The sequence below is a fragment of the Gorilla gorilla genome, chromosome 13, assembly GCF_029281585.2.
Source record: "Gorilla gorilla gorilla isolate KB3781 chromosome 13, NHGRI_mGorGor1-v2.1_pri, whole genome shotgun sequence".
Taxonomy (NCBI): Eukaryota; Metazoa; Chordata; class Mammalia; order Primates; family Hominidae; genus Gorilla; species Gorilla gorilla.
The window spans coordinates 130,206,480-130,219,901 of record NC_073237.2 but is presented as its reverse complement, the minus strand read 5'-3'; the positions used below and the strand labels follow the sequence as shown (position 1 = coordinate 130,219,901).

At 56.0% G+C, this 13,422-nt stretch overlaps 1 protein-coding gene across 12 annotated transcripts in view; it reads left to right on the top strand.

Moving 5' to 3' along the window:
* VAV2 (vav guanine nucleotide exchange factor 2) overlaps positions 1-13,422 on the top strand; it is a 230,131-nt gene that overhangs the window by 148,798 nt on the left and 67,911 nt on the right. For all 12 annotated transcript variants that reach the window (XM_063696850.1, XM_063696849.1, XM_063696851.1 and 9 more), the window contains exon 4: positions 9,444-9,512. In XM_063696850.1, coding sequence (XP_063552920.1) covers positions 9,444-9,512 — 69 coding nt within the window. The remainder of the gene's footprint in view (positions 1-9,443; positions 9,513-13,422) is intronic.

The window sequence follows — 13,422 nt, the reverse complement described above, 5'->3', positions numbered from 1 at the left end:
AGCCCCATGAGATTCCTGCCCCACTTGGCACTTGAGTCTTCATCTACCCCCTGCCCAGGCTGCCTGCTCCAGCCCCTAAACCATGCCCATGTCCATCATCACCTTCCCCCTCCTTCCTTCACATACCACATCTGAGGCAGGTGGCTTGTCCAAATATTACAGTGAGTGAGCTGAGGCCAGGGGGTGTAGGGCCCTTAGCAAGCCCATAGCTAGGAGGTTTGTGGCCAGGGTTCCTACCCTAGCCTGTCTTATACAAAGCTGGAACTCTGGGCCAGGTACAGTGCCTCACACCTGTAATCCCAACACTGGGAGGCCAAGGTGGGAGGATCGCGTGAGGCCAACAGTTTGAGACCAGCCTGGATAATATAGCAAGACCCCATCTCTACAAAAAAATACCAAAAAAACCCAAACAAAGTCAGAGCTCTGAACTCAAAATTAGACTTTACTCTTCACACCAGCTCCCTTGCCACCTCCTGCGAGAAGCCCTTCCTGGTTTCCCCAGGTTCAGACTCCCTGCCACCCCGAGCTGTCTCTGCGTGCTCCCTGCACCCCTCGGCCCTGTGCTGCCTTCGTGCTGGGTGTGTCAGGCTCATCTCCGACACTGGCATCCCTGAGCCGGGTGTGGCCATGGGTGGAAAGCTGGGTTCGACCTGGCCTCCTCCCATTGTGATAGCCCTTCTGGGCTGGGTGGGATGGCGCGCTGAGGAAAGAAACGCGATCCGTGGGCTTGTTTTGACAGTTGGAGCTGTTTAGCAGGAGAACCGTTTCTAATAAGCGAAGCCCTGGTGCTTCAAGGCCTCCCTGCCAATTAGAAGGCGGCACCCAGGTGACTCCCTCAATAATTAAACGGGTCTGGCGGGCCCTCCGTGCTGCGCTTCCTGATGGTGCCTTTCAAGTTTGCCTGGCTGCTGTTTCCCCGGCACACAGTGCCAAAAGGGCTATGGCCCGGCTCCCATGCCCTGGGCGTGGGGTCCCATGGCCCCTCCACCCCTCTGCCCGCGCTGTTCTCTTTCTCCTCACTATGGCCTCCGCCTGGGTGAGATGCCACTGCACCTGGTGGTGTTCCAGTGCCAGGCCAGCGCCTGGCCGTCCCAAAGCCTGATTTTGAAGCTGGTTTCAGAATTGGAAACTGAGGCTTAGCCAGGCCCCCACCACCCCCCGGTAGTGTCAGCACCATAAATGGAAACACTGTTGTCTGCCATCTGCAAGACTAGGGTGGCCAACTTGTCCCAGTTTCAGCATCAAAAGTCCCGCATCCCAAGAAATCCCTGTCCCGGGCAAACCCGGACAGTAGATGTCAGTGCTGGCCGCACCTGGCCTCAGAGGCGGAGGGCGCTCCCTTGGGGCCATGAGCCGGTCTCACCCTCCAGGATGTAACTCGAGGCTCTGCCTGTTCTCTCGGAGTGCTCCGGCTGGGCGAGGAGCACCAGGGTCAGGTGGAGCAGCCTCCCTGATACACTGCTGGTGAACACGGTCCTTGGCAGTCACCATGCGGGGCCTTCTCTTCTGTGAGTCGGGTTCCACTTTCTTTCTGTACTGGCCAAGTGGAGGCATTAGGGACTGTCTCAAGCCCTGGATCCTTCACCTGAGATGCCAGCAGAGTGTGGGAAACAAAACCTGTGTCCCAGACTCTGTGCATGATGGCTGGATGAGCCAAGCACTGATTTCTGTACCTTCTGCAATCTTCAGTACCTTCCAGAATCCAAATGTTCATTGAGGGCTGCGTTCTTGTTCAGATGTACTGTGGGAGGAAGTGCTCGGTGGGGTGCCCTGCCTGAGCCATGGCAGGGCCGGGTGGACCATCTGTGGGGAGGGGGCGCTTTTCCAATTGTGATCCAGGAATTGGTCCCACTATGGCTGGCTCTGGAGGCAGAGTGGGCTCAGGCTGAGCTGGTGGAAAGCGGAAGGGGAGAGACCCGCGCTGGCACATGCAGGATGCTCACTAGGAGGCTTATGCACCATCTCCCTTGGTCTTAGCAATTGCTACTACCGGCCCCCATTCTGCAGTTGGGGAAACTGAGGCTCAGAGACAGGCAGAGCCAGGGCTTGAACCCAGACCCATTACCTGCAGAAGCCTTGCTCTTAGCTCTCCCCACAAGGTCTCCCCTCCAGTGAGCACAGTTGAGGTGCTGGGGTCTGTTCTGTGGCTTCTCCGTGTTGTTATCTCCGGGTGTTTGGGGACGGAGCCTGAGAGCTGCATGTTGGCCCCGGGCAGGGCTGTTTGTGGACACTCACTCCAGGACGAGATGCATACCTGCTGGGTGGATTTGCTCTTTAAGAGGCAAGAGGGGCTTCCCTGCTCTGAGGTGGTGGTAGCCCCCAGGGAAACAGGGCCAGGACTCCAGGGCTGCAGGAGTGGCCACGAGCTCTGCATGATGGAGCCCTGGAGTCCACTCAATATGCAGAGGAGTTCGCCGCCACATGGGGTCACCAGGCCCAGTGCTGCATCCAAGATGGTTTTGAGGCGCTTGGCCAGATCCTGGGGCGCTGGTGGTGTGGGGGCCCAGCCTTCTCTCCCTCTAGCTGCTGCTGTTGTGAAATCTTAGATCAGCACCAACAAGCAGTCGTGCTCCCCATTGAACCCCACGTTTGAGGCCCCACAGTCCTCAGGGAAGCACAGTAAGGCGTGAGCTGTCCGGGCTCGTCCCCTAGAACCCAGGCACCTGCTACCTGCCTGGGAAGGAGGGCAGCTGTGTTTAGGGTCCTCTCTTTGCTACTCTGGTCTTTGTCTTAAAAACCAAATCTGGCTGCCGGCTCCTCAGGGCCCTCCAAGAAAGCAAACCCAAGCTGTCGTCCCTCTAGCTGAGATCCTGAAGGTCTGCACTGACACAGACCTGTGCTTGCTACCCTCAGCTTGGAGACCCCTGCGCGTCCAATGTGCCCCTCCCTCTGGACTGTGGGGCCACCATGCAGCTGTAGGCACAGTGAGTGGCACAGGTGGTGCTCTGCAGACGCCATCGTTTCTAGCAGATTTTCACAGAAGTCCTGAGGGCAAGGATAGGAGCCTGATTTATTATCCCAAAGCGAGATTCAAGCTGTTCCTTCTCCCTGAATCAGTGACAAATGGCCGCCCATGCCAGCCCCACGCAGGTGCCCCGTAAATCCCCGGGGAAGGACGGGAGGAGAGTGAAGGAGCTCTTTGGAAGCAGGAGCTGTGTTTCCTCTGCTCTTTCTTCGGGGTTTGGGTTTGGGCACCCCTGTAGGGTGTTCTGTTTTCTGGTCTGTGTCCTCTGGCTGGTGACTTATTTGGCTGTAGCACTGGGACTGTGATTGTCATGCCCAGAATTGAGCTCATGGGGAAGGCCTGTTGGGGGCTGGGGGAGCTCCTTGAGCAAGCAGTGGCTCAGGGGCAGGAGTGGGAGTGGGTGCTGAGGAAGCTTGGGGAGTGGGATTGGATGGGTCGTTTGGGAGGAGGGGCTGCTGCCCAACGCAGGCTCTGCTGGGGATTTCTCTGCACTTGGCACTTGGGGCTTCTCTGCTTCCTGTGCGGACATCCGCTTCGTCCCCTCGGCGGTGCAGTGGGAAACTCCGCTTCCCGAAGCCGGGCACGAGGAAATGCATGCTCAGGAGGGCTCTGGTGGGAGGAGAGGGATGCAGCCGCCCCTGGGGAGCCAGGATGACTGCTCTCGGGACAACTTCTGGATAGGCTGTGGTTGGCCTTCTCTGCTTCTCATTCCCTGCTCTTAACGAGCAAGGCAACACCACAGGGCAAGGTGTGGGTAGGGGACGCTAGGGGTAAGTGCGGGAAGGAAAATCAGCTGGTGCCTGAAGATGGCCTCGGGGGTGGGGAGTGGGGGGTGGAGCTAGGCCTTGTTGCAAAATGACCAGAGTCTCCACCCAACCCACCCCCACTGGGCTTTAAGTTACAGCTGGGATGTGGCCCCAGGAACTCTGCTCAGACATTCTCTGTGCAAATGTGTGTCACACTGTTTAATCGAGGTCAGTGTTTACAAAGTCCCTACTGAGGGGTGACTTGAATACCTCTGTGTGATCTCTTACAAGCTCTCCTTGAAAATGCCTCCTCGTGTAGGCTGGGCGTGGTGGCTCACGCCTGTAATCCCAGCACTTTGGGAGGCTGAGGCGGGCGGATCACGAGGTCAGGAGTTTGAGACCAGCATGGCCACCATAGTGAAACCCTGTCTCTACTAAAAATACAAAAAATTAGCTGGACGTGGTGGTGGGCGCCTGTAATCCCAGTTACTTGGAGGCTGAGACGGGAGAATCACTTGAACCCAGGAGGCGGAGGTTGCAGTGAGCCGAGATCATGCCATTGCACTCCAGCCCGGGCGACAGTGTGAGACTCCGTCTCAAAAAAAAAAAAAAAAAAACTTCCTCGTATCTAATTTGAGGCTGCCATTTCAGGGGATTAAGAGCAGCCTGAGAATATCTGACACCCACCTTTCTGTCCACTTATCCATGCACCCACTAATCCCACCCACCAACCCACTCATTTGTCCATCCATCCACTCATCCATCTGTCTATCAGCCCACAAAGTCCAACTACTCTCTCATCCATCTGTCCTTCCAGACATCCATCCATGCACCCATGAATCCAGCCACCCGACAACCCATTTATCTATCCTTCCACCTACCTACTTACCCACCCACCCATCTACCACTCATCCACCCATCCCACCAACCCAGCCATTTACCCATCTAGCTACCCATCCATCCATCCATCCATGCACCCACCTAGCCATTCATCCAACCACCCGCCCATCCATCCATTCATGCATCTGTTCATCCATCCACCCACCTACCCCCCCATCCATCCATCTACCCACCCATCCATCCATTCATCCATCCATCCACCCACCCACCTACCCACCCACCCCATCCATCCATTCATCCACCCACCCATCCATACATCCATTCATTCATCCATCCAACCACCCACCCACCCACCCATCCACCCATCCATCCATCCACCCACCCACCCACCCACCCACCCATCCATTCATCCATCCACCAACCCACTCACCAACCTATCCATTCATCCATCTACCCACCCACTCATGCACTCAGCCATCCATTTATCCCTCCATCCAGCCATCCATTCATCCACCCACCCATTCATCCACCCACCCATCCATCAATCCACCCACCCACCCAGCTAGCCACTCAGCCATCCATTCGTCCTTCCATCCACCCATTCATCCATCTACACATTCACCTACCCACTTACCCACACACCCATCCATCCATCCATCCACCCACCCATCATCCATCTAGCCACCCACCCACCCACCCACCCGCCCACCCATGCATGCATGCATCCATCCATCCATCCATCTACCCACCCACCCACCCACTTACCCACCCATCCATCCATTCACCCACCCACCCACCCACCCACTTACCCACCCATCCACTTACCCACCCATCCATTCATCCATCCACCCATCCACCCCCCGCCATCTATCCTCCACCTACTCATCCATCCATGTACTCATCCATGCCTTTCTAGCGCCAGGCACTGTGCTAGGCAGAGGCAGACCCAGGCTGAGAGACTGATCAAGTCTTCCCACATGCAGTAGGGCTTGGATTCAGCCCTGAAGGATGCTAGCACTTGAGTGAATGGTGGGAGGGCAGGGGACTAAAGGCAGAGAGCAGAGCAGGTACAAAGGCCAGAGGTAGCATGGGCATGGAGGGCTGTGGGGGGAGCGGAGTGAAAGGGGACCGGGGCCTGGTGAAGCCTCCTCTATTCTCCTGTGTATTCCTGCCCCAGTGGCCAGGCGCTGAGGCCGTGCACGGTCCCTGACAGGCTGCCTCCCTCTCCTGCTCTTCCCCTTCTGGCAGAGCTTTTGTTGGGCTGTGGCAGAAATTAATTGGATTTGCAGCTCCATTCTCAAGGGGATTTGTGGCCTCAAATAGGGATCTTAGAATAAAAGTAGTAAAGATTTTACGGGCAGCAGTGTAATTCTTTGGACTTTAACATTCCTGCTTTATCTCCTCTGGGTTGGGCAGGTAAAGGAAATGACAGTAGGGGTTGAACAAGACACCAAATGAGATGCAGGAAAGGGAAAATTACGACAATCATAGCTCAAGGTCAGGTTTTTAAAAAGGATTTTTTTTTTTTAATTTATTTTTTTTGAGATGGAGTCTCACTCTGTGACCCAGGCTGGAGTGAAATGGCACGATCTTGGCTCACAGCAACCTCCGCCTCCCGGGTTCAAGCGATTCTCCTGCCTCAGCCTCCCGAGTAGCTGGGATTACAGGCGCCCACCACCGCGCCCGGCTAATTTTTTTGTATTTTTAATAGAGACGGGGTTTCACCGTATTGGTCAGGTTGGTCTCAAACTTCTGACCTCAGGTGATCCGCCCGCCTCAGGCCTCCCAAAGTCCTGGGATTACAGGTGTGAGCCACCGCGCCTGGCCGACAAAAGGTTTTGAAATGACTGTTGTGCCTTATTTTAGTAGGCACTCACTTTCTGTATTAGGAAACAAGATTCCAAAATCATCATGGCGAGTGGGGCTCTTAGGCCCTAACGAGGCATCAGAAGGCAGTTTTCTTGGGCAGTGGAAAGTGCCCTGAGTGAGAATGATACTAGAAATACTAAATCGCAGCTGCCATTGTTGGGCCTCCCTAAGTACAGAGCATTCTGCTATCCTACAGCTGCTCTTCCCAGCAGACCTCTGAGAAGGCACTATTACTTCCATTTTCCAGGAAGAGAAGGCTGACACTCAGAGAGGTTAAGTAGGTTGTCCAAGGTCACAGGGAGCAGGGGGTGGGCCTAGGGTTCACACCTGGGTTTGCCCAGCTCCAAAGCCTTTCCTCTCCTTTGCTGCCCCGGGCTCAGCTCTCCTGGCAGGGCAGGTGGGTTCTGTCTGAGTCCCGGGACTGATGGAGGAGTAGAGCCCTGTGTTAAGAACCCTGCGCTGGGCTTCAGGGATAGGAGAGCTTTGATTGGTGAGTGAGGTCTGCCTGGGCACAGGAAGAGTGAGAGGCACGCGTGTGTGCTCACTCACCATTAGGGTGGGTTTCCTTACAAAGTGTGAATGCATCTCTCGATCGGCTTAGCAGGGTGGGTTCTAGAAGTACAGTCCCCGAATGGCCGTCCTGTGGATAATCCAGGGTTCAATGGGATGCTCTGTTTCCCTAAACTGTCGCCCACACTCTGTGATCAGATTTGAACAAGATCACAACCTCAGGAGTTTGGTATTTTCTCTTCCCTCTCTACATTCTACATGAGAAAGCACATTAATACTTTGCCATGATGTCATTTTATATGTAACATACTTTTATAGGAGATGAGTGGGGTTTAAAATTTTTTTACTTTTGATGAGGACACATTTTCATAATGAGAATTTTGATTCTGTTTTTCTTTATTATGGAAGTCATACCAATCATCACTGAAAATTTAGAAAAAGCAGAAATGACTGACGAGGTCGGAGACAGGGATGGCTGCACGTAAGCGAGGGGCTGGCGCAGGAGCGGGGACAGCCCGGGGCTGGTCCTGGCAGCGGGGTTTCAAGCCTCCATCTCTGGGTCCTGAAGTCACATCTCAGGTCCTGAAGTCACATCTCAGCCTGGCAGAGCCTCCCTGGCTCCTGGCCCCCCACGTGCTCCTGTGCTTTCTGGGGTCACCTGCATGTGGGCCAGTCCCTCCAGGTTGTGGCTCCTCAGCCCCACCCCCATCACCTGGGCGGGATCTCTGTCAGCATGGGGCTCTGCATATCATGGGAGGAGATGGATTCCTTGAGGAGCTTCTTGGCCGTGAATGGCACTGTCTCAGCAACGGAGCCCTGATGGTGAGGGTGTCGTGGCAGCCTCAGCTCTGCCTGTGACCCAGGGACACACGCCTCCACTGGGGGATGCTGCTGTATGGTGATGGGTGGAAGGAGGGAGAGTGGCTGGGAGGAGAGAGTTGAGCTCACCCACGCAGAGGTCAGGCCTGGCCGTGCTGCGCCCTTGGACACGGGCTTTTACCAGGAAGCCACAGGGGCACGCTGACCAATGGCCCGGTCCCTGCAGGTCTGTGACAGAGCCAGGTAGGACCCAGGTCTCCAGCTCACAGATCAGCGGACTCCCCCTGCCCTCCCGCAGGAGCACAGGGGCGGGGCTGCCAGGACGGACTGCGTCCCTGCTGGATCTCGGGCTGAGCAAATGTCAGCCTGACCCCAGGCAAGGAAGCAATCCCAGCTGGCATCTGGGCCCGGGCAGCCCCTCCAGCTGGGATCTCCCGTCCCATCCTTAGTGACAGGTTTCCTACCAGAACACGCACCCTGGGGCTACAGGGGGATGTTTGGTTTAATTAAGGGGCCTTTCAGGTCTCCTCTAGAGATGAGTGGATTTGGCCCATAGCGTTGAGCCAGCTGCAGCCCCCTCTTCTGGGTGTTTGATCTGCCTCTCCTGCCTCCCCTCCCTCCCCTCCCTCCCCTCCGCCTCTCCCCCCTTCCTGAGGCTGACCTGACATTTCAGCTCTGAGTGGTTGGCCTGTGCTGGCCTGGGCTCGCCTTGTGCAGGGAGGCCTGTAGACTCGGGGCCACACCCATCTGTCTGTCTGCAGAGGATGGAGCAGAGTGATGTTTTGGGTCCTTGGGGAGGAAAAAGCGCTTCCTTCCACCCCTCCAGGTTCTTGAGCTGGTTTATGAATTAAATTGACATAAGACAGATGAGCAGGAGAAAACAATTATAATTATGTACATATGCATGAGAGTTCCGCAAAAATGAGACTCAAGAAGAGCCCAGATGATTAAAGTTTATGTGTTATATATATATATATTTCTATACCATCGTGAACTGCAGAAAGGCACCAGGGTTGGGGCGTCTGGAGGGCGGAGTGTGAGGGGGAGCACCGCCGCATTCCTTCTGGGGAGTCCCCATGGGGCTTCTGCTCCCTTTGTAGGAGAGGAGGCTGTGGATCCAGGCAGAAGGTCCGAGGGCTTTTCATTTTCGGGACTCTCTTCCTGACCTCAAGCCAGTGGCTGGTGGGTGGGGTGGGTGAGCCCCTACCCTCAGTGCCTCAGAAGTCACCCCTCCCTTCCGGAGTCCCCTCCTGCTTCCTCTCCTGTGGGGACTGAGCTGGCAGCCCTCCCACCTGCCCACCAGGAGGTGTGCGAGGAGCCTCATCTCCACGGTGAACCCCCTGAAAGTGGGAGGGTGGGTAAAGGGGAAGGCAGGTCGCCCAGCAGATGAATGCTTTCTGCAGCCCTGACCTGGGCCTCTCATCTTCCCACTGGACACCCGGAGCCCGGAGTGGGCGTGACACATTCCTTCCCCCCTGGCAAATAGGCGTGGGTCTCCTCTTGCCCTACGGCCCAGTTGGCTCGTCCTGTGACTCCGATCAGTGTCCGCGCACCCTGTGTCCTTCCAGAGAGTGGACAAGAGCCCCTTTGCTCCTGGCTGGGCCACACTGGGCTCTGCTGTGGAGTCCAGCTGGGGTCCCACTGGCCGGCAGTGCCGGGACCTGCTCACCTCCCTCTCGCCTTCTCTTCCGCAGGCCTTTTCCCTCAGAGGAGACCACAGAGAATGACGATGACGTCTACCGCAGCCTGGAGGAGCTGGCCGAGTAAGGCGGGGGGATGGGAGGAGGGATGGAGAGGAGGGAGGGGCAGGGAGGTTCCTGGTGGTGTCCAGGGAGTCAGGAGGAAACATGGCGGCCACAGTGCAGGCAGAGCCGGCCCTGGCTCTTCCCACCGGGGCATCTCCTCATGATGGGTCACGGCGTGGGCTCCCATGCTGAGTGGGAAGGCATGCATCTGAGAGACCTCAGACATGCGCAGATCTTCATATCCCTTGTACATTCTAGAAGGCTGCCCAGCCAGTCTAATGGCTGGCCCGGGTGTTGGCCCGTTGCCCTAGCAGGGTCCTCCATGAGGGCTTGTCTCTGCGAAGCTATGGGGCAGAGAGGGGGCCTGGCCATGCTCCCCAAGCCGGGTCCTGGGATGCCATGTTGTGAGGAGGGAGCGGTGCTGCCTGGAGCGCAGGTTCAGGGCACAGGAGTGTGTGGGCTCGGGGTTAACACGTGGCCCGGCAGGCACGCCCTGCCTCGGTGGACCCGCCTCTGCTCTTCTCCGTGTCCACCTCATTCCTCTCTCTGAGAGGCCTCTGCTCCACCCAGGCGCTGCCCAAGCCTGGCCACAGCACCAGGGCCCCATCGAGACCATGGGAATCTGTGGCCAGGGTGGGATCACGTGGCCCGCTCCGGGAGGAGGGAGGTAGGAGGGTAGGAGGAAGGGGCCTCACCTGCAGGTGAGGGACCTGGGCTGAGACCGCACATCGTTGCTGGGGCCTCACGGCCTGGCTCATCCACCGCCCTCCCAGGCCACCAGGAGATGGTGCCTTCGGGCGTCCTTGCTGCCTGGGGGCCTCTGGAGCTGTTTGACAGCAGCTTGTGTGTTCTTAGCTCAACCACGGTTTCTTCTGGAAGACTCTTAGTGTTTCTCTCTCTCCCTTCATTTTAGAGCACAGACTGAGAATGACAACCGGGAGAGGAGTAAGAGGGGGAGCTGCGTGTATGGGAGCGCCTGCTGTGTATGCTGGGGCTGTCCCTGTCTTACTGCTCAGCTCACATCCAGGGCTGCCTTTAGCTTGCAGGGCCCAGGAAAATACTTTCCGCAGGATCCCTATGTATATACACAATTCAAGTCATCCCCATATCAGCATGCGTCACCACGCTGGTGGCCCAGTCTCATGCACTTCTGTGAAAGAAATTCCTCACCCACCAGCTGGAGTAGCTGCCACCAGCCCGTCCCTTTGATGCTGGGCTGGCCACGAGGTCCTTGGGAAATCCCACTGGCCGGACTCCCAGAGCTCCTCTGGACATCCGGTCGGCCCCACGTGGGTCTGAGGGTTGTAGAGCATCTTCAAGGGGAGAGATGGGCACAGGGGCCATGCAGGTCACAGCCAGGCCTGGGGCGCCCACCTGGAGGCCACTGTTCACCCTGACCAGCCTCAGGAATCTGAGGGAGACTTCAAAAATTCCAAAAAAAACTGCTCACTCCTGGAATCCCAGCATTTTTTGGGGAGGCTGAGGTGGGCGGATCACCTGAGGTCAGGAGTCGGAGACCAGTCTGGCCAACATGGTGAAACCGTGTCTCTACTAAAAATACAAAAATTAGCCAGGTGTAATGGTGGGCACCTGTAATCCCAGCTACTTGGGAGGCTGAGGCAGGAGAATCACTTGAACTCAGGAGGCGGAGGTTACAGTGAGCCAAGATTGCGCCACTGCGCTCCAGCCTGGGCAACAAGAGTGAAACTCCGTCTGGGGTGGGGAAGAAAATTCCAAAAACAGCTCACTCCAGCATGCAGGCTTCTGAGACCGCCTGAGGGACTGTCCATCTCAGCCCTGTAAGGGGGGAGGAAACTGAGGCTCAGAGAGGGCAGGGCTTCTGGCTGGTGGCATGGCCAGAGGGAAGTCCCTGAGGGATAAGGCCCCAACCCCCAGCAGAGTCTGCAGCCACCCTCCTTGCTATGCTCAGAGTTGGAACATACCCCCCCGTACCCTTCCTGGCATTCCTTGCCTTGGAAATCCTTCTCTGCCACATCCAGGCCAAGGTGTCTCCCACTGTGTGAAGCTGCTCCATCCTGGCCAGCACCCCCTCAGCACCCATGCCTCTGTTGGGCGTCTGGGCTGCCCAAGGGGTGCACCGTGATTAGGGGGTTAAATGCCTGTCCCCTGTCTATCAGAGGGTCAGACCCTGCACCTTCTTTCTGTCCTCTCCTGGTCCAGCCCTAGCAGGGCAAGCCTTCTGCACATGGTAGGACGCCTGTACCCACAGGACAATGACAGCAACAGTGGGCAGTGCTTACGAGCTTTTCTGGGGCTGGGCACTGCTGGGCTTCATTCCCTCAAATCCCCCACCCTCAATTGCTCTGTGAGGTCTGTTCTGTGGTTGTCCTCATTTTACAGATAAGCAAACTGAGGTCCAGAGAGGGGACACCACTGGCCCATGTCACCCAGCTAGTAAGTGGCAGAGCCACGATTTGACCCTAGCCCCCCACCACACAGAGCCTGTGCCCCCCAGAGCCTGGGGAGCTCCTGGCCGGTATGAGGGCAAGTTCCTGACCTGCTGTTTCTCCTAAGTTACCAGCCTGAGGTTGGGATTCTGTGCTCTCCAGAAACATGCCTCAGCGTTTCTGGACAGTCAGCACAGGAGGGTTCCGGGATGATGGGGACCACATCGGCCTTGTGTGGCCAGGGACTGACATGAAATGCCCACTCCGTAGGAGCCTCCTGGGTGTTCAGCCCAGGACACTTCCTGAACTACAGCCCCCACGTGGCCAGGCCTGCCCCTGCTGGTTTATAGTGCACATTCAATTTAGAGGATTTCTGCCTGGAGAGTCAGGCTAGATCCCAGGTTGCCCATTTTCTTTTTCATTTTTTTTTTCTTTTTTTTGAGACGGAGTTTTGCTCTTGTCACCCAGGCTGGAGTGCAGTGGCGCGATCTCAGCTCACTGCAACCTTCACCTCCAGGGTTCAAGTGATTTTCCTGCCACAGCCTCCCCAGTAGCTGGGATTACAGGCATGCACCACCACGCCTGGCTAATTTTTGTATTTTTAGTAGAGACAAGGTTTCACCGTGTTGGCCAGGCTGGTCTTGGGCTCCTGACCTCAGGTGATCCACCTGCCTCGGCCTCCCATAGTGCTGAGATTGCAGGCGTGAGCCACCGCGCCCGGCCAGTTGCCCATTTTCCATCTTTCTCTGCCCGACCTGATTGTGACTGATCTCTTGAACCAAAATGCAAGGTGGAATTCCTCTCACCCAGAAAAGCAGCTCTGGGGAACCTGTGGCTTTGCACTGTCCAATAATGTTTTTCCCTGACATTAAGACTGAGCCTCCTTAATCCAACGAGCTCTTTATGACTGCAGTTATTGCAAACGTAAATCATCAGTTCTAAGGAAGGGGAATGCATTTAAATCTTTAACTTGCAATTTGGTCCCAGTGGCTCAAGTTTAATAAATTTTTTATGTTGTTTTTCCCCCTCCTCCTTTCACTGAAAGGCAAGATTTCCTATCCTTTCTCCGTGGACTTGGTGTGGATATTTAGCCATTATGGCAATTTACAAGACACAAGCGCATGCCATTTCTTACCTGGATCCTACTTGGGGAGAGAATGTAGTTGTGAATTTTCAAAGCTGGAGCTGGGGAAATGGTCTAATCAGAAGCCAGGTCTATTAGTATTATAGTTTAAAGATTGCTTGAATTGTAAAGGAAAGAGGTTTAGTTGACTCAGTTCCACAGGACTGGGGAGGCCCTAGGAAACTTATAGTCATGGTGGAAGGGGAAGCAAACACGCTTTTCTTCACATGGCAGCAGCAAGAAGGGCAGAGCAAAAGGGGGAAAGCCCCTTATAAAACCATCAGATCTCGTGAGAACTCACTATCACGAGAACGGTATGAGGGATACGAGGGTCACCGCCTCCATGATTCAATGACCTCCTTCCAGGTCCCTCCCACAACACGTGGGGATTATGGGA